The sequence below is a fragment of the Ranitomeya imitator genome, chromosome 1, assembly GCF_032444005.1.
Source record: "Ranitomeya imitator isolate aRanImi1 chromosome 1, aRanImi1.pri, whole genome shotgun sequence".
In the NCBI taxonomy this organism is placed as follows: Eukaryota; Metazoa; Chordata; class Amphibia; order Anura; family Dendrobatidae; genus Ranitomeya; species Ranitomeya imitator.
Window position 1 is genome coordinate 1,197,906,647 of NC_091282.1, and position 24,809 is coordinate 1,197,931,455.

At 43.3% G+C, this 24,809-nt stretch overlaps 1 protein-coding gene across 1 annotated transcript in view; it reads right to left on the minus strand.

The window, feature by feature from the left end:
- The window catches only part of NAT8L (N-acetyltransferase 8 like), a 66,024-nt gene that overhangs the window by 2,897 nt on the left and 38,318 nt on the right, over positions 1-24,809 (minus strand). Inside the window, exon 2 of the mRNA XM_069745817.1 lies at positions 24,422-24,586. Coding sequence (XP_069601918.1) covers positions 24,422-24,586 — 165 coding nt within the window. The remainder of the gene's footprint in view (positions 1-24,421; positions 24,587-24,809) is intronic.

Consider the following 24,809-nt stretch of genomic DNA (forward strand, 5'->3'; position numbering starts at 1 on the left):
TGGCTAATGATTGGCTGCAGAGGTCGCATATGTATGACCAAATGATCGAATCAGTGCTGGTCCTTGAAAGCCCCACTGATCACTAGGACCTGGGTCCCGATCTCTGGTTTCTTTTTCACCGCAGTCGTAGCTTCATTCATGGCGTTAGAGACTTATTGCTGTTCTACTTCGCTGTGTCCGTCAGCGCCATAGACACTGAATGGCTCCTCACCCATAGACTTGCATTGGCGAGTCTCAGACGATACACGGTGCAAATCGCAGCATGCTGCGATTTTCACTCGCACGTATAATACGGCTGGAAAAAAAAAATGGTGATGTGAGCTGCCCCATAGATTAACATTGGTCCGAGTGCTATGCGATTTTTTTCTTGCCGTATTCCTCTCTAGTGTGACTCCGGCCTTACAATGTTTATTGTTGGCTGCAGAATGAGTTAACTGAGAATCCATCAGTGAGCTCACTATGACACCCTGACCACAAGTTTGTAACCCTTAGGCCGGCCTCACACTCAGCGAATAAAAATATGGTCCGTTATTTACGGCCGTAATATGCAGAAAAGTCCCCAAAATAGTGGTCCGTATCTCCTCCGTAGGCAGGGTGAGGCAGCGTATTTTGCGCATGGCATCCTACGTATGTAATCTGTATGGCATCCGTACTGCGAGATTTTCTCACAGGCTTGCAAAACCGACATACGGACATACAATGGATCCATGTGCTCAAATAATCGTAAAAACATATATACTGTAAATATACAGTCATGGCCAAAAGTATTGACACCCCTGCAATTCTGTCAGATAATACTCAGTTTCTTCCTGAAAATGATTGCAAACACAAATTCTTTGGTATTATTATCTTCATTTAAATTTGTCTTAAATGAAAAAAAACACAAAAGAGAATGAAGCAAAAAGCAAAACATTGATCATTTCACACAAAACTCCAAAAATGGGCCAGACAAAAGTATTGGCACCCTCAGCCTAATACTTGGTTGCACAACCTTTAGCCAAAATAACTGCGACCAACCGCTTCCGGTAACCATCAATGAGTTTCTTACAATGCTCTGCTGGAATTTTAGACCATTCTTCTTTGGCAAACTGCTCCAGGTCCCTGATATTTGAAGGGTGCCTTTTCCAAACTGCCATCTTTAGATCTCTCCACAGGTGTTCTATGGGATTCAGGTCTGGACTCATTGCTGGCCACCTTAGAAGTCTCCAGTGCTTTCTCTCAAACCATTTTCTAGTGCTTTTTGAAGTGTGTTTTGGGTCATTGTCCTGCTGGAAGACCCATGACCTCTGAGGGAGACCCAGCTTTCTCACACTGGGCCCTACATTATGCTGAAAAAATTTGTTGGTAGTCTTCAGACTTCATAATGCCATGCACACGGTCAAGCAGTCCAGTGCCAGAGGCAGCAAAGCAACCCCAAAACATCAGGGAACCTCCGCCATGTTTGATTGTAGGGACCGTGTTCTTTTCTTTGAATGCCTCTTTTTTCTCCTGTAAACTCTATGTTGATGCCTTTGCCCAAAAAGCTCTACTTTTGTCTCATCTGACCAGAGAACATTCTTCCAAAACGTTTTAGGCTTTTTCAGGTAAGTATTGGTAAACTCCGGCCTGGCTTTTTTATGTCTCGGGGTAAGAAGTGGGGTCTTCCTGGGTCTCCTACCATACAGCCCCTTTTCATTCAGATGTCGACGGATAGTACGGGTTGACACTGTTGTACCCTCGGACTGCAGGGCAACTTGAACTTGTTTGGATGTTAGTCGAGGTTCTTTATCCAACATCCGCACAATCTTGCGTTGAAATCTCTTGTCAATTTTTCTTTTCCGTCCACATCTAGGGAGGTTAGCCACAGTGCCATGGGCTTTAAACTTCTTGATGACACTGCGCACGGTAGACACAGGAACATTCAGGTCTTTGGAGATGGACTTGTAGCCTTGAGATTGCTCATGCTTCCTCACAATTTGGTTTCTCAAGTCCTCAGACAGTTCTTTGGTCTTCTTTCTTTTCTCCATGCTCAATGTGGTACACACAAGGACACAGGACAGAGGTTGAGTCAACTTTAATCCATGTCAACTGGCTGCAAGTGTGATTGAGTTATTGCCAACACCTGTTAGGTGCCACAGGTAAGTTACAGGTGCTGTTAATTACACAAATTAGAGAAGCATCACATGATTTTTTGAACAGTGCCAATACTTTTGTCCACTCCACCCCCTTTTTTATGTTTGGTGTGGAATTATATCCAATTTGGCTTTAGGACAATTCTTTTTGTGTTTTTTCATTTAAGACAAATTAAATGAAGATAATAATACCAAATAATTTGTGTTTGCAATCATTTCCAGGAAGAAAATGAGTATTATCTGACAGAATTGCAGGGGTGTCAATACTTTTGGCCATGACTGTATATATATATATATATGTATGTATATATATATATATATATATATATATATATATATATATATATATATATATATATATATATACACCCTCTGCTGGATGTCCTCATATGAACTCGAGCCTGGGAACTTTTCAGAATATTTTCCCACGCTCGAGTTTATATGAGGACATCCAGCAGAGGGCGCATCACCGCAACTCGAGGTAACTACAGGTCATTCACCTACATTCCATTCATTCGCGGGTTTTTACAGGCAGGGGCAGCTGCATTATCAGGCTTCTGGTTGTAAAATTAGTTAACCCTTTCAGATGGATTTACAGTGTGGGACGAGACTGATCATCGGAAGGTATGGAATATTGTTTGTTTTTTTACATTTGTTCCAGGTGACAAGGGTCTTCAGGTGGATTACCAGTATAATAAAATATTACAACCTGTGTATTTATTTCATTAAAATACTTTGTAATAATGTGTGTGTTTTTTCAACCATTTCATACTATTGGATTAATAATAGATAGGTGTCATAATTGACGCCTCTCCATTATTAACCTGGCTTAATGTCACCTTACAATAGCAAGGTGACATTAACCCTTCATTACCCCATATCCCACCGCTACACGGGAATGGGAAGAGAGTGGCCAAGTGCCAGAATAGGCGCATCTTCCAGATGTGCCTTTTCTGGGGTGGCTGGGGGCAGATGTTTTTAGCCAGGGGGGGCCCAATTACCATGGACCCTCTCCAGGCTATTAATATCTGCCCTCAGTCACTGGCTTTACCATTCTGGCGGAGAAAATTGCGCGGGAGCCCACGCCAATTTTTTCCGCGATTTCACCCTTTAATTTAATAGCTAGAGCGCCAAAATTTTGCACATACACACTACTAACATTAGTAGTGTGGAATATGCAAAAAAAAGGGATATGAGATGGTTTACTGCATGTAAACCATGTCTCATATCATGTCGGGTTTGAGAAGGAGATAGGAAAAGCCGGCAATTGAATTACCGGCTTTTAAGCTAATTAGCGCTGTATGAAATATTAATATATATCCGTATATGTGTCTCACTGACATATATATCTATGATATAACGGTGGGAGCGTCACTCTGTCCGAAGCCTTTATAGACTGCGCAAGCGCGATGACCGCGCCTGCGCAGTCTGGACCAGAGTGACGCAGCCGAACTTACTTATCCCCCTCCAATATACCGGCCATGGGGGCTCCACACACCCGTGTATCCCCCATAATATAGCGGCCATGGGGGCTCCATGCTCTGCAGCTCCGGTCAGGGTAGATGTAGAGCCCAGCGGAGCTCCAGGACCTTCAATGATATCACCAGCATGTGACCAGTGACGCGAGTGGGCGGAGTCAGCCCTCGCTGTGCTGGCTGCAGGGGTGCTGTATCCATTATAGCCAGCGCCGCACTCAGGCAGTAAGTACAGCCTCACTCACACAGTACAGCCACACTCGCCCGCACTAACACAGTACAGCCACACTCAGCCGCACTCACGCAGTAGAGCCACACTCAGCCACACTCGCTCAGGCAGGATAGCCGCACTCAGTATAGCCACACTCAAGCATTAAAGCCACACTCAGGCAGTTCAACTGCACGAAGTAGAGCCGCACTCAGACAGTAGAGCCGAAGAGAGAAAGATGGGAGCAACATATGGCTGAATGGAAACAGGAACAGGCAGAATGGGTGCAGCACCCTACAACAGAATGGTTGCGCATGATGGGAGCACCACATGACATGATGAAGGCAGGATGGGAGAAGCACATGACAGAATGGGGGTGCAGGATGGGAGCAGCACATGACAGGATGGGGGCGCACACATGACAGGATGGGGGTGCAGGATGGGAGTAGCACATGACAAGACGGGGGTGCAGGATGGAGCAGCACATGACAGGATGGGGACGCAGGATGGAGCAGCACATGACAGGATGGGGGCGCAGGATGGAGCAGCACATGACAGGATGGGGACGCAGGATGGGAGCAGCACATGACAGGATGGGGACGCAGGATGGAGCAGCACATGACAGGATGGGGACGCAGGATGGGAGCAGCACATGACAGGATGGGAGCAGCACATGACAGGATGGGGACGCAGGATGGGAGCAGCACATGACAGGATGGGGATGCAGGATGGGAGCAGCACATGACAGGATGGGGATGCAGGATGGGAGCAGCACATGACAGGATGGGGACGCAGGATGGAGCAGCACATGACAGGATGGGGGAGCAAGATGGGAGCAGCACATACCAGAATTGAGACCATATACCAATATAAATGCTCGCCACCCGGGCGTAGAACGGGTTCAATAGCTAGTATATATATACCCCTATACTATGTGTAGACATTTATTCTATCTATTCTATTCTAACCTGTCAGTGTGATTTTACTGTACACCGCACTGAATTGCCGGCTTTTCTATAGATCACTGCTGGGTATTTCTCGCAAATCAGGCTGTTGGTCAGTGTGTAATCCGTATTTTTCTGGCCCCCATAGACTTTCATTGGCGTATTTTCTGCGCAATACAGTGACAAACGCAGCATGCTGCAATTTTCTACGGCCGTAGAAGACCGTATAATACGGATCAGTAAAATACGGCAGATAGGAGCTGGGCCATAGAGAATCATTGTACTGTATGCAATCCGTATTTTCTGCACCTCTCATACATCCGTAAAACTTGCTAGTGTGAGGCCGGCCTTATAGCTGTTTTTTTTCTGAGCTCCTGTCAGCTGATTTATAACCACAGTCCACATTGAAGTAGAATGTACAGGGAAACAACGAGCCTGTAAAAACCAAACGGTGCAACATTTTTAAAGAAACCTAATTGCAAAATGTATTTTCAGCTCCAAATACATTCATATAAGTATGTAAACAAAAAAAATAAAAAATTATATCTACCCCTTTAAAAGACTTAGTTACAGACTTCTGCATGTTTGTATTGGTTTTTCTCTCATTAGGAGGCTTAATCTACTTTACTTTATAATCACTTTTGCAGCTCCGAACCCCGGGGAGTTAAATCCTCACAAAGTTACTTTCCCCGTGGAAATTAAGACCGGGGATTGCAATCATTTAGGATTTAATGAACGAACTAAAACGATTTCCTGGTTCAGATCCCAAGCTCCAGTATCAAGAAAACAGGTAAATTCATTAAGATTGTTTTCTGTGCAACCCATATATTGTCTAAGTGTGTTCTAGAGAAACTCGGGCGTCAGCGTAAACCTAGAAAATGGGGGGGGAGGAAAAAAAAAAAAGGCAAAATCAATGCAGATCGGTCGGTGAATGCAGATTATGCCTTAATTTATCCAATTTAGCTCTTTTTCAATGACATAATGTCAGTATATTATTGCTGTACCCTTGAGGCACTGATGTTTAGCCCGCTCCCTTATCATCTGATAAAACTCTCGATACAGAGGGCTGATAATCAGCATAATGCTGGCTGTGATTATTGGCCCGTGTAAACATGGAAGCAATCAGCAAGCGCTCATTCATCGGTGATCATATCTTGTGTGTAGCCTTGATTATAATTTTTATCAGCAGCAAATCAACCTGTATAAATCAGCACGGGCGCAGAGACTGATATAGCTTATTAGATCAGAGTAAAGGTTCTTTAATAAGGACCTGCCACAAGGTCAAAGAATGCTCACTTTTTGCTCTTATGTTATTCCCGCTTCCGCCGTTCTCCTGAATCCGGCGTTGTTTTTCTTTTATTCCTGCGCCTCTCCGTTCCTGAGATACGGCCCCTTCTTCCCTTGTCTTTTTTAGTCAACTGGGAGTAGATTGGCCACACCCATTTGGCTAAAACCCCCTAGATTTATAGAAAGGTAAGAGGAGGCCGTACCTCAGGAACGGAGAGGCGCAGGAACAAAAGAAAAACATTGCCGGAATCAGGAGAACATCGGCTAAAAAAAAAGCACATTTATGGCAAATGTCAAGTTCTCTTTAAAAGGATATTTTTGCAATAAGACGTTATCATCTATTAAAGGATACATAATAAGTTCTAGGTCAGTGGGGTAACAACGCTCAGCCAATCACCAGAATGGGGGACCCTTTTCACCTATTATCTAATGTGTTCCTCAAGAGAATGAATGGAATGGTAGTGAGCATGATCGACCACCGTTGTGTTCTGGAGATCTATGGGGATCTCAGACTACCAATTAGGATGCAGCTCATTGGTGATGGGGGTCAAATCGTTACTGATCCAAGATTGGTAGCTGGGGATATATGATGGAAATGGAGACAGTTTTCTCCTTGGAACCGTACAAATTTATTGAGGATTTGTAACCTTTAGGGGTGAAAAGATTGTGGCACAAGGCAGCCTTTTTAATTGCCACAAAATTGTGTTTTTTTTTTAGGAAATTGCATTAATGCACTGTATATTTGTGAGCAGACTCCTTATGTGCAGGCTGGTCATACTCTGCTCTGTCACAAGTGAGCCTAAAATAGGGAGTGAGAGCCTAAAATAGAGAGCGTGCACAGGCAGCACACAATGCTCCACTATATAAAGCCGCTAGAATCTCTGATTAAACCTCCTGCGGATTTAATAGAATACCTGCAGCACATTCGGAGAACATGAGGCTGGAGAGAGATATACTGCTCACCCGCCCGCTGTCAGGAGAAATCTGCTCCAGAGCTAAAGAAAACCCCACTCCGCATCTATTTCACGCCTAATGGCTAATAATGCACATCTGAAGATTACACCCCAGAAACAGGGAGACGTGTTCTGCAGCTTTTAGGAAGCTAAAAGTTCACATGGTAATCCACAAGGCGACTTCCACCCAGCATACCTGGATACATTGACTTTAACGGCAATATCTACAAAAGAGCCGAATCCTGTGGTTGGTGGCCGAGGGTTAGTGGACATAAGGCTGGGGGTTTGGGTCTAAGGGGTAACATTTATCCTTGTGGGAGTGTCAAGCCAAGCCTGGCATGTCAGAGTGAGGAGACTTTTAGGACATGCATGCTCTTCTGGGAAATTAAATATGCAAATTGTCTCTTCAGAGAGAAAGAGGACTAGAACTCTATCGCCACCTATTGGGGATTAAAATGACTGTTTTGTTCTATTTTTCTTATTTCATCACATTTGTAACATCCTAGACCACCCCTTTAAGGCGCTACAGAAAAATGTGCCCCCCCATTTTGTTTCAAGGCCGACCACTTTCAGATTTCTGCTCGCTGTTATGTAACAAACTATTGTTCTGATGATATTTTGTTTATAATGTATCAGAGCGATCACTTGTATTGAACTTTAAAGGTAGGAAAAAACTTCCCAATTGTTGGTGGTCCGACTGGTGGACCCCACCGATTCCGAGAACCAGGGCTGTCTGGTGTGGAGATTGATCATGCTCACATCCGCTCCATTGATTCTTATAGGAGTGAGTGTCAGAAGACCGGCCAATCTCAGTACTCGGCATCTCCGGCGGTCCCAAACGGAGCGGCACTGCGCATGATCAACCACCGCTCCATTCAGAGCCCCGGATCTTGGGATTGGTGGGGGTTCCAGCAGTCGGACCACAGCAAAATTTGCCCTATTAATAGATAGGGGATAACGTCCAAATATCCTAATACAAGTCAGACTAAAGTCAGCTGATCCTGTCGATATCAGTGGGGCTGGCAATCGGATGATTTCGTGGGAGAGAAGTTTCCATCTTTTTGACTGCATGATGAATCTGGGGCGCTCAACTGAGCCGATCCCCCTGTATATGGGGGAGTCAGGAGCGATAGCTGTCAGTCAAACTATCCTATAGTTCACATGCAGCATTTTTTATCTGCAGCCTAAACCTGCGTTCTTTTTACAGCCTCCTTTTTTTCATTTTTGCAGCGTTTTTTTGGGTGCAGATTACAATTCAGACTGAACTGATTAGTCAATGACCCCATTTGGATGATAAATTGCAAAAACTTAAGCCAACACAGAGCTGGAATCCGATTTTTGTTTAAACCGTAGCATTCATAATCGGATTATAATTTCTAGATAAAAACTGCCTCTAAAAAAAAAAAAAAAAAAAAGGATTCAAGAAATGGATCATCCGAAAGCATTTGTTCTTAATCCACAAAACGGATCCGATTCTAAAGTAATCAGCGAATTAGGACAATAGAGATTTATTTATATAAGAAATTTCTGCAAGGAGCGGATCTGTCCCACGACGGTCACAGATGGAGCCATCAAATTCGTTTTGGTGGCCTTAATTTTATCAGAAAAATTAGCGCAACTTTTTTTTTTTTTAAGAATTTTTTTTGCAAAATTTGTCACACACAGAATGTCAACTTATATTGCGGATTTCCCCACTTTCCCCTTATGGTAAAACCAGCAGGGTTGCCAACTTTACTTTGCGGCACTCACTGTAAAATCATGATAATTACGGACAAAATCTGTAGAAGTTTCTTCTGCTTTGAAAAAAAAATCCCGAACGCCTTCATTTTTTTTTTTTACGGACAGGGAAAAAAAGGGACCGATTTTTACAGACTGCATCGGAATGATCATGTATGAACGCCGCCCGACACCACCGTCAGCTGGACATGATTTTGATGTAAATGATAAGTGTTTCCATGCACAGCAAGCAGAGATATGCATTTATTTTCCCTCTCCATTAGCGCTGAAGTACCAATTCCAGCCCTGTGCTGATGAGGGCCTAAAGCCCGAAACACGTGTCCACAGGTAGGAATTGGTTGGCTGTGTAAATTTAGAAACTAATCCGCAGCATTGCACGCTTGGCGGTTCCAAGCACTGTGGATTAGACTGGGGTGGAAAGAGATGATTTGCATAGCTCCGCCTACTGCAAAGGATTCTGGGTAAACCTGCTATTCTTTGTATTATGCTGCTTGCAAGTACTTTCCGTTTCAGGAAAGCATCCACTACGAAGATGTGATTGTCGTTTCAGTATTTTCCGCCTTGTGAATGAAGAATAATGGACGGAGCACTCTGCACTTAGAGAGAATAATGAAAATTGCTCCGAGCGAGCGCGCGCCTCATTAATCGTGCCACTTCTTCTCCCTGATAGAAGCTTTCATGCATTACTCAGACATACTCCACAGAGCTTGCATGTTATGTATGGGTTCAGAGGGCATGGCGCCCCCTACTGCGCACTCTGTGTAGTCTGCATTCATGCACAGCGTATATCAATGTGCTGTATAGGTGTACGGCGGAATAATTCACCCAAATGGCCACTTTTATCCATAGTGCCATTTTTTTCGTATTTTCACAGGTCAAAAGGATACAAATTCTGTCCCTGTCATGTGAATGGAGCCCCGTGGATATGTTTGATGCATAGATTTCTCCAGTGTACGTGCCAAACACGGGGCTCAGACAGTCTACACTAGCCGAAAAAAGGACAGAGGGGCAGATTTATCAAGCTAAATGTACAATTTGCTGCTGCTAAAAAAACTTTGGGTCAATGTACAAAACTACTTGTCAAAAAAAAAAAAAAATGGACCAAAATTTTTGCAAAAACAATTTGTGGCACAATGTAAACCATCTAACAATTGGAAACTAGATAGTCGAAAGATGGCGACACGGCGGAGAAGTCACAAAAAGACCCTGTTGGTCGAGGAGCCCAAAGGCACTTCTACAACATAAGATGCCAGTATTACAAATGGCCCACGGGAGGTATGAACCCTGTTCCAAACTTTGCATTGGGAACCATGAGTTTTAAAAAGGACATTTTTCTCATCATAAATATGTAATGTTTTTACCTGGTGTAAATGCCGCTGTTCTCCTGAATCCGGCGTTGTTTTTCTTTTGTTCCTGCTCCTCTCTGTTCCTAAGATACGGCCTCCTTTTCCCTGTATATAAATCTAGTCTCGCTAGCCAAGTAGGCGTGATCCTCAACACTTCCTTGTGGGCGTGTTCATCGGGACCAAGCCTGATTGGCTAAAAAAGACTATGTTTATATACAGGGAAGATGGGGCCATATCTCAGGAACGGAGAGGCGCAGGAACAAAAGAAAAACAGCGCCGGATTCAGGAGAACAGCGGCCTTTACACCAGGTTAAAAAAAAAAATACATATTGACAGGTGCTCTTTAACATATTCTTCTCTATCCATAGCCTAGTGAGACTTCATGTTCATATATTATTAGGCTCAGCTTTCCTAGTATACACACAATCCTGAATTAGAAGAATGAATCCATAATTAGATCCGTCAACAGCAGCTATCACGATCCTTCTTTAGGCGGCTTCTGTTCGCTCTCTCAACAGAACATACAAGGAAAAGACTAAGCGAAAATGGTATAACAGCCTTAGGAAAAAATGTGCCAGCTTTTTCCTGAAGCGCCTTTGTGAAAGAACAGCTTTTAAGTTTTTGGGGAGGATTTGGAAATTTTCCGCTCAGTGGGTACGTGCACATGGTGCTGGCACAGACCAGGAGTTTTCCGAGACGTTGCAGCTGCATTCTATACTGTAAAGTATAGAGCGGGCGGTGTACCAGCGGAAGCCGTGCAAAGAAGGGGCATTTCACTTTTTCATATATCCTCTTTCCGGAATCCGCCTGAAAAAGCGAGATTCTGCTTTAAAAGCTGCTTGTGCCCATACGCCACGTGCTCCAGCTTTGGTTTGCTTCTGTAGGTTCAATTCTCTAATGCACGCAGGGGTAGTTCTAGGTATGGCGGGGCAGAGCACTGATGCAACCAGGAGCCCGAGAGGTAATGGGGGCACTACCACCTCCAAAGCAGCAAGTGGCTTCCATCACAGATACATTATTGGACTCTTTTCGTACAGGGGTCTTCTTCTGCTTGTGTCCGCTAGATGTAGTGGTTATATGAAAACCCTGGAACATAGGGGGTCCTAAGGCCCCTCTGCCATATAGGAAGCCGCTAGTATTATGAATTTATGAATGAAACGTTGTAGGTGGAGCATCTGTTGGCTGTATGTTCTCTCTTTTGCCTAAAACATACATAATAATGATAGATGAACGTGCAGGGACTGCCTGTTTGTTATGCAATCCATGTATGTGTGACGTCTGTTGAACATCCGAGGGAACTCGAACATATTTTTCAAGCACGCCAAAGTCACTCGGTTAGCACTCGAGCATGCTCGGATAGCACCTTATTCCAGCACGTTCACTCATCAGTAAGGCCGGGGGTCACACCTAACGTATAAAAATACGGTCCGTTTTTTACGGCCGAGATACGCAGAAAAGGTCCTGAACAGTGATTGTATTCAATGCGAGGATGCAACTTTTTTTCTCCAAAAAGTAAATGGTCATCTGTATGTCGAGATTTTCTCGCCGGCTTGCATAATGGACATATTCAATTCAATTCAACTGAGCTTTATTGGCAGGACTAAGTACACGTTAGCATTGCCAAAGCATATGGTAAAAATACGGGGGTGGGGGAGGGAGGCATATAGAGGTCCAGGATATATCAGACTCCTTTTAGAGGATAGGGGATGTTTCCAGGGTGGGGTATAGGAGTCCATGACATATCAGGCTCTTCAGTCGGGGGAATAGGGATATGTCCAGTGTTGGGGTACGGGAGTCCATGACATATCAGGCTCCTCTTAGTCTGTGGCAGGCACTGACATATTCCGCTGCTACGGCCACTGCACTTTCCTCTTCCCCCAGTATTATCGGTAGTTTCTATTCCTCCTCCTTGGAGTTGAAGTCTGGGAGGAGATCAGACAGTCTCTTGAAGTGAGTGTCCCTCACTGCGGAGTATTTGGGGCACCTCAACAGGAAGTGGGCCTCATCCTCCACGGCCTCCTGGGGGCACTGCTGGCAGAGTCTGCTCTCTCGGGGCTTGTAGTTCTGTCGGTGCCACCCGGATTCGATGAGTAGGCTGTGGGCGCTTAGTCTGTACCGGCTCAGGATCTGTCGATCTTTGGGGTTTTCTAGTTTCTCTAAATATGGGGCCAGTTTGTACTCCCTCTGTAGATTCTGGTATATTGTCAGTTTCTGGGATTTGTTTATGTCGTTCCCCCAGATGCGGAGATATTCCTCTGACTTTGTGTACCATCTTCTGGATTTCAGCTTTTATCAGGCCATGTAGGTTGATGGCTTGGTCAGACTGGCTTTGGGTACTTTTTCTTGGGAGGCTTCCTGGTGTAGGAGGGCTTTGTGATGGTAGGAGCTGGGACTGCTACTTTGTAGATGAGCCTTGAATAACAGTGCCTTCTTCTTTATTGCGATGTGTAGTGGGAATCTGCCCAGCTCTGTTCGGCAGGCGCTATTTGATGTGCTCCGATGGACTTGGAGAAGATCCATATAATGGATTCATGGTCTCAAATATTCGTGAACACATACAGTGGGGCAAAAAAGTATTTAGTCAGTCAGCAATAGTGCAAGTTCCACCACTTAAAAAGATGAGAGGCGTCTGTAATTTACATCATAGGTAGACCTCAACTATGGTAGACAAACTGAGAAACAAAATCCAGAAAATCACATTGTCTGTTTTTTTAACATTTTATTTGCATATTATGGTGGAAAATAAGCATTTGGTCAGAAACAAAATTTCATCTCAATACTTTGTAATATATCCTTTGTTGGCAATGACAGAGGTCAAACGTTTTCTGTAAGTCTTCACAAGGTTGCCACACACTGTTGTTGGTATGTTGGCCCATTCCTCCATGCAGATCTCCTCTAGAGCAGTGATGTTTTTGGCTTTTCGCTTGGCAACACGGACTTTCAACTCCCTCCAAAGGTTTTCTATAGGGTTGAGATCTGAAGACTGGCTAGGCCACTCCAGGACCTTGAAATGCTTCTTACGAAGCCACTCCTTCGTTGCCCTGGCGGTGTGCTTTGGATCATTGTCATGTTGAAAGACCCAGCCACGTTTCATCTTCAATGCCCTTGCTGATGGAAGGAGGTTTGCACTCAAAATCTCACGATACATGGCCCCATTCATTCTTTCATGTACCCGGATCAGTCGTCCTGGCCCCTTTGCAGAGAAACAGCCCCAAAGCATGATGTTTCCACCACCATGCTTTACAGTAGGTATGGTGTTTGATGGATGCAACTCAGTATTCTTTTTCCTCCAAACACGACAAGTTGTGTTTCTACCAAACAGTTCCAGTTTGGTTTCATCAGACCATAAAACATTCTCCCAAAACTCCTCTGGATCATCCAAATGCTCTCTAGCAAACTTCAGACGGGCCTGGACATGTACTGGCTTAAGCAGTGGGACACGTCTGGCACTGCAGGATCTGAGTCCATGGTGGCGTAGTGTGTTACTTATGGTAGGCCTTGTTACATTGGTCCCAGCTCTCTGCAATTCATTCACTAGGTCCCCCCGCGTGGTTCTGGGATTTTTGCTCACCGTTCTTGTGATCATTCTGACCCCACGGGGTGGGATTTTGCGTGGAGCCCCAGATCGAGGGAGATTATCAGTGGTCTTGTATGTCTTCCATTTTCTAATTATTGCTCCCACTGTTGATTTTTTCACTCCAAGCTGCTTGCCTATTGCAGATTCAGTCTTCCCAGCCTGGTGCAGGGCTACAATTTTGTTTCTGGTGTCCTTTGACAGCTCTTTGGTCTTCACCATCGTGGAGTTTGGAGTCAGACTGTTTGAGGGTGTGCACAGGTGTCTTTTTATACTGACAACAAGTTTAAACAGGTGCCATTACTACAGGTAATGAGTGGAGGAAAGAGGAGACTCTTAAAGAAGAAGTTACAGGTCTGTGAGAGCCTGAAATCTTGATTGTTTGTTTCTGACCAAATACTTATTTTCCACCATAATATGCAAATAAAATGTTAAAAAAACAAACAATGTGATTTTCTGGATTTTTTTTTCTCAGTTTGTCTACCATAGTTGAGGTCTACCTATGATGTAAATTACAGACGCCTCTCATCTTTTTAAGTGGTGGAACTTGCACTATTGCTGACTGACTAAATACTTTTTTGCCCCACTGTATATACGGTATATATAGTACAGACCGAAAGTTTGGACACACCTTCTCATTTAAAAATTTTTCTGTATTTTCATGACTATGAAAATTGTAAATTCACACTGATGGGAGGCGCCGGAGCGGACCAGAGACACCCATTTGACCGGACCAGCAGCGGGACCGCCCCTGGGTGAGTATAATCTAACGTCTTTTTCTCCTCTTTCAGGTAACATCGGGGGCTTATCTACAGCATTACAGAATGCTGTAGATAAGCCCCTGATGCCGGTGGGCTTATCTCACCCGCAATTTTCGGGGTGACAGGTTCCCTTTAAGTATATAATTCCACATGTGTTAATTCATAGTTTTGATGCCCTCAGTGTGAATGTACAATTTTCATAATCATGAAAATACAGAAAAATCTTTAAATGAGAAGGTGTCCAAACTTTTGGTCTGTACTGTGTGTATAATTTTTTTTTTTCTATTTCTACCTATACTATGTGTAGACTTTTATTCCATCTATTCTATTCTAACCTGTCAGTGTGATTTTACTGTACACCGCACTGAATTACCGGCTTTTGTATAGGACATGGGTGCGTATTTCTCGCAAGTCAGACGTGTGGTCCGTGTGTAATCCGTATTTTTCTCGCCCCCATAGACTTGCATTGGCGTATTTTTGGAGGAATACGTTGACAATCGCAGCATGCTGCGATTTTCTCAGCCTGTTAAATATGGCCGAGAAATATACAGCAGATAGGAGCTGCCCCATAGACAAACATTGGTCCGAGTGCAATGCGTTGTTTTTGCGCCTTTCACTTGTCCGTATTTCTCTCTAGTGTGACCCCGACCTTATACATAACGCTGAGAACCTCTGACCAGAGCTCCTGATTACTGATATATTGATGCATCTGCAGTCGGTATACGATTCACACACTTCTCGGCGCTGTGACAGTGCAGCAGCTGCAGGACATGTTACCGAGGTTGCTTCTCAGGTCTTCACTTTAGTTAGCAATTAACAGGCACAATGAAAGCCGTTTCTTGGAATAACTAATCTACCGATGCTCGATGTTCTGTAAATCAGCATATAAGGCTTCCGGTGTAGTTTGTCCTTAGTTAATCCCCTGATTTTATATTCAGATTGAAGATGAAAGGTTATAAGACTCGGCCAGGAGAGGTTCAGTAGAAACACCACTTTTTTAAACCTAAGATCTGACACCATAAGACAAGCTGAGTAAATGAGGCATTTCATGTTGGTGAGGCATTAATCGTTTTAATTTTTATGTCATAAATCCATAATACATTAAAATAAGAAACTTTGTAAGATATCTTAGAGAAATCTGCTTCTTTCTCCTCCTGGACTAATCATTCACTCAATTTACAGGTAAAATCCGTAGTCATGAACCTAGATTCCTTGTTTCTCATGTGGGCCATAGACAAGAGATCATAACTTCTTGATTTCCTTGATGTTTTCAGGTGACTAAATATATAATGGTGGGGAGGATAAAGATAATCAGGCACTGCTCATCTCTCAGGGAAAGAAAAAAATCTAAGAATTTGACCTAGACAAAGAACCTACCTGTTTACATTGCACTAGCTATCTACATTTGTCGTGTTCTTTGGATAAAGGTCCCGGCGTACATGGCAAGTATGTCCATAGAGCTGTTTTTACCCGACAAAGGCTATACGAGTGTATTTTTGGCCTTGGTTGGGTTGACGTAGGACTTTTGGGTGCCCACTTTACTTTATCCCAATTGTGTCCACTGTTGTTTTGCAGATAGGTTTGAGTTTCACAAGGCAAAGCATGTTGAATACAGATGGTTGGCGACATGGTCGTGTAATAAAACCTGGTCTTCATAGTCTTAAATTGGCTGTATCCTCGGGGCATCACCTGGTTATCTGCCTTATAAGACCATATGGATGTCATCGAGGACCCACCTCTACATGTCTGGAGTGGAGAGCAGCTCTCGAAATGTTGCATGACCGATGGTCGCCAACAGCTGGTCTAATGTTAGAGTTAGGTGAAAGGATTCGCAAGGACTTGAGCCAATGGACACATGAATAGTCTTCTGATTAGTAGATGTGGCACCAGGGTCAAGACGCAATGATGATATTGGACTGGAGATGCTGTCAGGAAGAGGAGTCTCGCGGGTCTGGTGGCCATAGACTACCAATGTGGCTGCTGGGAAAGGGTCTTGCAAATCTTTTAGTTAAACTCTACCTATAAGGAACCCTTTGGACAAACCCTTTAAGATCAACTTTCCAAGTAATTCGAAGGCTTCTGGGAAAAAAGGGGAAACCTCCCAGAAGAACAGGCAACTATCCTGGGTGCTACCAAAACCCCAATATTACAGTTACAGGACCCTCTGTAATAAGGACGGTGGTAAAAACAAATACAAGTTTTATTATAAAAATGTATTTAACAAGTCAAAATATATAAAAAATTAGATTTGTGACAGAAGTTACAGATGAGTTCCAAACATGTGGGAATCGGAAAGTGACACCAATATGTAAGATTACCGAGATCCTGACACTTAAAGATTTTTTCTCCTTCTTAAGCTTGCAAGTATTAAAATAAACTCATTAGGGTAGTACTCAGGAGTAAAGATCACATTTACAACCCAATTCACTCGCCTTCTGCAGAAACAGATGAATGTCTTCAGGGCATCACTGAGATGAGGACGCGTATGCTGGATGAGCAGTACCAATGGACGGCTGAGTCAGGACCACTACATTACACATTCTCCCTGACGTCCCGAGAGGTCGTTTGGTTACTGAACGCAGACGACCCCTTTTAGGATCTGTTTATATAGGACAAAGAATGAGTTAGGTTACCCAGTATTAGCAATGGATGCCAAAGAGTCCACTGATGTGCTCTTTATTGAGATATCCACTGGGAAAAACTGGCGATAGACAGGAGATACTGGTCAGCAGTCCCCCAGCTCCACAGCACATGTCAGTTAAGTCTGGGGCTACCAGGCATTGGCCACGGCACAGCTACATTGCCACGTAATACAGGTGTAACGGTACTGCGTCCACGACTATCAAGTTGGAAAAAGTCAGACCCAGTTGGATATTTTATGACTTTCTTGCCACGGTGTAGCCCCAACCTTAATTGGACAGATATTTGAAGAGAGAAAGATGGGCAGATGCCTTGTTGCTGCGTATCTGTGCAGAAGGAGTAGGGTTCTTATTGTATGGTCTGGGGCCAAATACAAATCCGGGGGTCCAAATGTCCCACTGTGCAAGGAAAATCAATCATATGGCGCAGCGCTAAACCGGAGTTGAGGCCTATTGATTCTCAGGATGGCTGGGGGTCCCAGAGGTTGGATATGTGATATTCTATGCCTTACTGAAATAGAAATAACTACGTTGAAAGGAATAACAACAAAAAAAAACCTTAATAAAAGGATGGCAAACAAAACAAAGGATTGGAAAATTAATGCATTTTTTGTATCAGTTTGGTCCCTACAGAATATAATCTGTACATGGCTATTTTATGGTCATTTTTTTCTTATTTTTAGGTTTTTTTTCCCCCCATCGGACAGTCCAATTTAATAAGGGATACATTGATAAGCTAATCACAGGATGTGCTGAAGCTGAGAACCACAGTGATCAGAGGTGATTAAACTGGTTTTCAATATTCCTGCAGCACCCCCGCAGGGGAAACGAAGTGTGTTTCCCATTGTCTGTTATAGGAGAGAAAGAGAGAGCGAGACAGATAGAGAGATGCTTTTTGCAGCCAGTCTCCACTCCAATAACGGAGAGTCCATTTATTGTTTAAATACAAGTATAAATGACAACTTTTAATCAGAAGGGATCAGAAATCAAAACAAATCTCTTGTGTCTATTGACATTTTCGATTTTCTGTTTTGTCCCAAACTGTGCCAGTTTGTTTCCAAGTATCACTTCTACTTTATGGAGAGGATTAGATGTGGTCATGTAATACCACTTTTCACCAGCAGTGGCCTCTGCAGTTGGAATGTTTGGCCAGATTCCCTCCTTACAATGCAGCCAATCGACAGGGCTTAGAAAAACCCGACCAACAGTGACGAGATGATCATCCAACCAGCTTTCATTTATAATGGGTGTATCTGACCCCAGCACCTTTTACAGCTACTGTAAAATCAATTCATGACATTGTGTCCACCACAGAGGAGGACTGAGCTCTGAAGATCACTAGTCGAGCAAAAAGATTTGGTTGGCCTCTATGCCGGTGGTCCGTGTATGCCGGACTGGGGGCTCGTAAAAGCTTCCTCAGCCGGCACTCAAATGGCATTTACAAAGCCCCTATGATGTCACAAAGATATAGAAAACACCAGAGGCACCCAGGCTGCCAACAATCGAGTTTCGGCTGAGGAAGTTTGCAGGACCCCCGATGAAGCTGAACTTGGTAGTAGCGTCATTTTATGCCATCACTTTATGATCATTCCGAGTCTGATATCTGGGACCCCAAACGTTTCTAGCAATCGTGCTGGGGCCCCTTCATTCCCAGGACGGGTGTGGATTAGTGATGAGCGGACCCCTGGAAGTCCGGGTTCGTCTGGTTCAAGAATTTGAACTGTTGCCTTGTTACGTCCTCAACTTTTGCACCTTGAATAAAAACTTTCACTTCAGCAAAATTGACTTGTCCTGACGTGTGCAGTGATTCGTTTCCTTCAAGTATTGGGGGTCATCTGACTCCGTTCACTTGCACCACCTACATCCCATCTACAGTCGAGTGCTAGCTCTTTGTTTATTCTACTATACTTGAACCTGAACCCCATAGAAATAAATTGTGACCCGAACTTTGGAGCTTAAACATCTTTCCTCACCGAACTGTAAAACGGCTTCAAGGAGAAGTCTGTGCTCGGGCATATCCTAGCTATTACACATCACTTTAAGAGATGGGAATACCCCTTTAAAATGACACCTAGTGGTTCCCTACCATTGTACAACGTGCCAAAATATATTGGTGTTATATCGGCAACGGCACACAAACAGAAAAGCTGTAAGCCCCCTCTTTCTACTACTCTTAGGCACTGGATGGGAGTAGAATTATCCAATGTAGACGGAAATGTTTTAGCTGTTCCTGGTGATGACAGGGGAATTTGAAGAAACCCAGATACACATTACATCTTAAGTAGCAATGCTAAGACATCGATAAATGCGCTGAAGAAATGGGATCTGTTACTAGATCCGTAATGTTCATCTACACCACAGAGGATCTAAGGGAGGCAGAAGTGATAAGGGGACTCCACTGTGGCTCCTATTACAGATATGCCAACCTTTTATATCCCTCAATCTCAAATTCAATATGCAGAATAGACCAAAAGTTTGGACACACCTCATTTAAAAATGTTTCTGTATTTTCATGACTATGAAAATTGTACATTCACACTGAAGGCATCAAAACTATGAATTAACACATGTGGAATTATATACTTAGCAAAAAAGTGTGAAACAACTGAAATTATGTCTTATATTCTAGATTCTCCAAAGTAGCCACCTTTTGCTTTGATGACTGCTTTGCACACTCTTGGCATTCTCTTGATGAGCTTCAAGAGGTAGTCACCGGGAATGGTCTTCCAACAATCTTGAAGGAGTTCCCAGAGATGCTTAGCACTTGTTGGCCCTTTTGCCTTCACTCTGCGGTCCAGCTCACCCCAAACCATCTCGATTGGGTTCAGGTCTGGTGACTGTGGAGACCAGGTCATCTGGCGTAGCACCCCATCACTCTCCTTCTTGGTCAAATAGCCCTTACCCAGCCTGGAGGTGTGTTTGAGGTCATGGTCCTGTTGAAAAATAAATGGTAAAACTAAACGCAAACTGGATGGAATAGCATGTCACTGCAAGATGCTGTGGTAGCCATGCTGGTTCTGTATGCCTTCAATTTTGAATAAATCCCCAACTGTGTCACCAGCAAAGCACCCCCACACCATCACACCTCCTCCTCCATGCTTCACGGTGGGAACCAGGCATGTAGAGTCCATCCGTTCACCTTTTCTGCGTCGCACAAAGACAGTGGTTGGAACCAAAGATCTCAAATTTGAACTCATCAGACCAAAGCACAGATTTCGACTGGTCTAATGTCCATTCCTTGTGTTCTTTAGCCCAAACAAGTCTCTTCTGCTTGTTGCCTGTCCTTAGCAGTGGTTTCCTAGCAGCTATTTTACCATGAAGGCCTGCTGCACAAAGTCTCCTCTTAACAGTTGTTGTAGAGATGTGTCTGCTGCTAGAACTCTGTGTGGCATTGACCTGGTCTCTAATCTGAGCAGCTGTTAACCTGCGATTTCTGAGGCTGGTGACTCAGATAAACTTATCCTCAGAAGCAGAGGTGACTCTTGGTCTTCCTTTCCTGGGGCGGTCCTCATGTGAGCCAGTTTCTTTGTAGCGCTTGATGGTTTTTGCAACTGCACTTGGGGACACTTTCAAAGTTTTCCCAATTTTTTGGACTGACTAACCTTCATTTCTTAAAGTAATGATGGCCACTCGTTTTTCTTTGCTTGGCTGCTTTTTTCTTGCCATAATACACATTCTAACAGTCTATTCAGTAGGACTATCAGCTGTGTATCCATCTGACTTCTGCACAACACAACTGATGGTCCCAACCCCATTTATACGGCAAGAACTCCCACTTATTAATCCTGACAGGGCACACCTGTGAAGTGAAAACCATTTCCGGTGACTACCTCATCAAGAGAATGCCAAGAGCGTGCAAAGCAGTCAAAGCAAAAGGTGGCTACTTTGAAGAACCTAGAATGTAGGACATATTTTCAGTTGTTTCACACTTTTTTGTTAAGTATATAATTCCACATGTGTTAATTCATAGTTTTGATGCCTTCAGTGTGAATTTACAATTTTCATAGTCATGAAAATACAGAAATATCTTTAAATGAGAAGGTGTGTCCAAACTTTTGGTCTGTACTGTATGCTCAACGACCTGCTCATAAAACCCTCAACATGCTGCAATTCACATTTCAACCACTGGGGGAGTGCCCACATATAGACCCTTAAAGCATAAACCTCTCATGGCAGAGTATTAAAAAATCATTATAATTTTTTTCTTCAAAGCTGGTCATCTAGTACGGCTCATCTCAGGATATGTTGAGCCAAGGCAAAAAGTATATTAAAGAGACACCCGTATATATTCTAGTGGTGTTACCTTTAAACCCCTTCCTTCACTTCACAGAGCTATTATACATGTAAATTCATCTACTATACCAGTAGAGGAGAGTTAGCTCATATAGAATAACACAAACTCCAACTGAAATTATTGGTCTCCAATGGCAATTATGGATTTTAACTATCAAATGTTGTGGACCCCTGTGCCATGAAGTTAGCTGAAGGTAGCACCCACTTTGTCTATTAACAGAGACATTTTCTGTTAAAGACGATATCCGGGAGTTTAAAAAGAGGCATGTAGTTGCTAAAAGAGTTAACTACCTTTATGTTGTACTGGGTGCCGGTCATGCCAGAGATTCAGCTGCTTCTGTCAACAGAGCAGCAGTTTGTCTTCCTGTTGACAGGGGCGGGACTACTGGTGTCATGCTGATAGACATCTGGCTTCTCCAATTGGACAGCAGAGAGGTGGCTGTCAATCAGCATGACACCAGTAGTCCCACCTTGTCACCAGGGAGAAAAATTCTGTTGATGTGACGTCAGGGGAAGTCTGAGACCGCTCTGTGCCTGCAGATACCTGCCTGTTTTTTTTCTTTTTGTAAAGTCCCGGTGTCACAAATCCCACCGGATATGTCAGGGATCCCACGGATATGTCACGGTTCACGGGGAGGATACCTTAATCATCCTCACCACTCACACCAATTTGTCATGAACTGGGGGTATTTTGTTTCCCCTGGTTCTTTCTGAAGGGGATTTATCTATATCCCACTTCCGGTTTGGAACTTCCAGCTCTCTGGCACCCCCCCCTTACCCTCAGGTCAGACCAGGTACTGCACCTAGGATAATTAGACGCCAGGAGGGCTGTCTTACTTTGTACTGGCTAATGGGCACACTGCAGCGAGGGCGATATAACTACTCCTACTCAGGCGGGAACAATAATCAACGCCGCCATCGCTACAAAGCCTCCCAATTGCACAAGACAAATTCTGCTGCCACCAGCTCTGATTTTCTTAATTGATAACGAGTCCAGAGCCAATACAAACCAGTAGCATAATTCACCTCAGAGGACGCGACAGTTTGTTATAGAACAAGGAGAGACAATGTAGTAATTTTATACTTTACTCAAAAAAAGGTAGGCAGTGTTTATAGAGGTATAAAAAGATATTATAAAATATACAAATCATATGTACAATACAATTACAAATAAAAAAGGGATTAAATTTGAAAAGAACACTTACAGGTCGTTATGTTATTGCATCATCATGGCTGGCCGTGTGCTGGGGGGGAAGGGCGAGCATATATCCAGATGTATAGCACCCCCTCTGTATAGCAGCTAGACCCGGGACAAAGACACTGCCAGACTGCTGTCTCACCAGCCCAAAGCCTAGGTACTCCCCCTGTGGTGACCTCACTTAGAGGCTGAAACCTCCCCTTTTCTTAGAATTATGAAAACTATTTTTATCCCTAGCTCACTGTATGAATCTCCAACTAAATACACAATGATCAGGAGGTCCCCCCCACATCATGGGGATTCTAATAAGTGTAAACACGGAGTAATTACATGACCCGCTTACAGAGAAATCCACTCTTTGCACTCGTTGCGTTTAGCTGCTAGCGGTTTCAGTGAGTTATGGATCTATCGATGGTAATAACAATGATAAATAAAGACATGTAGAATTTCCCAGACCTTGACAAGTCCTAAAATATGTCACTTGGTATTTACATGTTCTGCATCAGTGAGCAATGCTTTCAATCATCAGCAAGACTGCACCGAGAAGGGGCTGGGTGCAGCAAAATGTCAGCTAGTAGGTGCAATACATGTCTTATACTTCGTTTGATGGACAGACAAATTCTAACATTTTCTATTTTGTTTCTTATCTGGAAGTTTGTAGATGAATCAATAGAGAGAAAAACAAGAAATAGCGGGAGAGATAAATATGGAGGTAAGAAGAGTGATGATAGATATCAATAATTATTATTATTAGTGTTATTATTATTAGTAATGATCGTATTTTAACAATTATATCCGCAATATATATTTCAAAGTAATGTGTCAAAATATTTATTATAATAAAGATTATGATAGACAATAGACAGATGATAGATAGATAGATAGATAGATAGATAGATAGATAGATAGATAGATTTGAAGGCAAACATATTAAACAGATAAATCTAAAAGATAGATATATCCTCTGGCAGCAGTTTATCTCCTTGGAGAACTGCCAGAAATGTTTTTTCCCCAGACGTCATCTGTTAGGGACACTCAGGAGCCCCCAAACCCATTATTAGACAGTCGGCGTGTCCAGCTGATAACTAATATATATGGTGTATGAGAGCCTTATGTTCTATTATGTAACATCAAGGAGTAAAGAATTATATCCTGGCAAATGACAAACCTAACATTCTATCTATCATCTATCTATGATCTATCCATCTATGATCTATTATCTATGACAAATGACAAACCTAACATTCTATCTATCATCTATCTATGATCTATCCATCTATGATCTATTATCTATCTATGACAAACCTAACATTCTATCTATCACCACTTCTATAATCCTATGGGAAGATCCTGATCAGATTTCCTGTGACCAGTTTTCGGTTCCTCCACCATTGAGTGCCCTCTCGGGTGCAGAGATTTCCCTGTAGCAATAGATATTGACATGATCCATAATACATGGATATATTTGTAGGGCACACACAGTAACACATTCCAGTGACTTGTGGGATCCTCGCTGTACAGATAAGAAGCTCCCAGTTCTTCCAGTGACCACATCACACATACATGACACATACATCAATACTACCCATGAATAAGAGAAGCCATACCTACCTTGTCGGCTCCTCCAGCCTCCAGGACACGTGGTCGCCGGCAGCTTTATCTTGCAGGTGGATATACACAGAATATAACCATACAATCATGGCCGCTTTCCTACGCTAGATAGAACAACATGCATGGAGATTCCTGGGCTTAGTTAAAGAAAAAAAAAAAAAAAAGAAGAAGACGTCTTTGCCATTTCTCAGCGTTGACTCGAAGCAAGAATAAAATGCCTGTCTTGGGGGCGATAGGGGTCTCAGCGGAGAATGTTCCTTTATGGTAGGGGGGATTATACTCACCTGGCTGTTTCATGTAATATTGCTCAATATCAGACATGTCCGTGTGGAGCGCACACTCCAGATGGTGGAGGATTATTTTCCTACTGTAGTGGTATCTCATGCCCAATAGAATGATGGGCATACAGGACGCCAGCACCAAGGAGTTGGTCACAACAAAGCATATTACTATGGAGATAAGGAAGAGAAATAAACGATACCTGTCAGAAAAGAGAATTTAGTGTTGATTTCGGAATAGAAAAATCCCAAACAACAAGAAACAGAGAGTACAGGTTACAGGACAAAAGGCAACAGACAATAACAATGCAATAACAAAAGAGCAAACATTTATACACATCATCAATGCACAGATGTAGCAGTGCCAAGTGTGTCATTTTGCACCAATTATTGT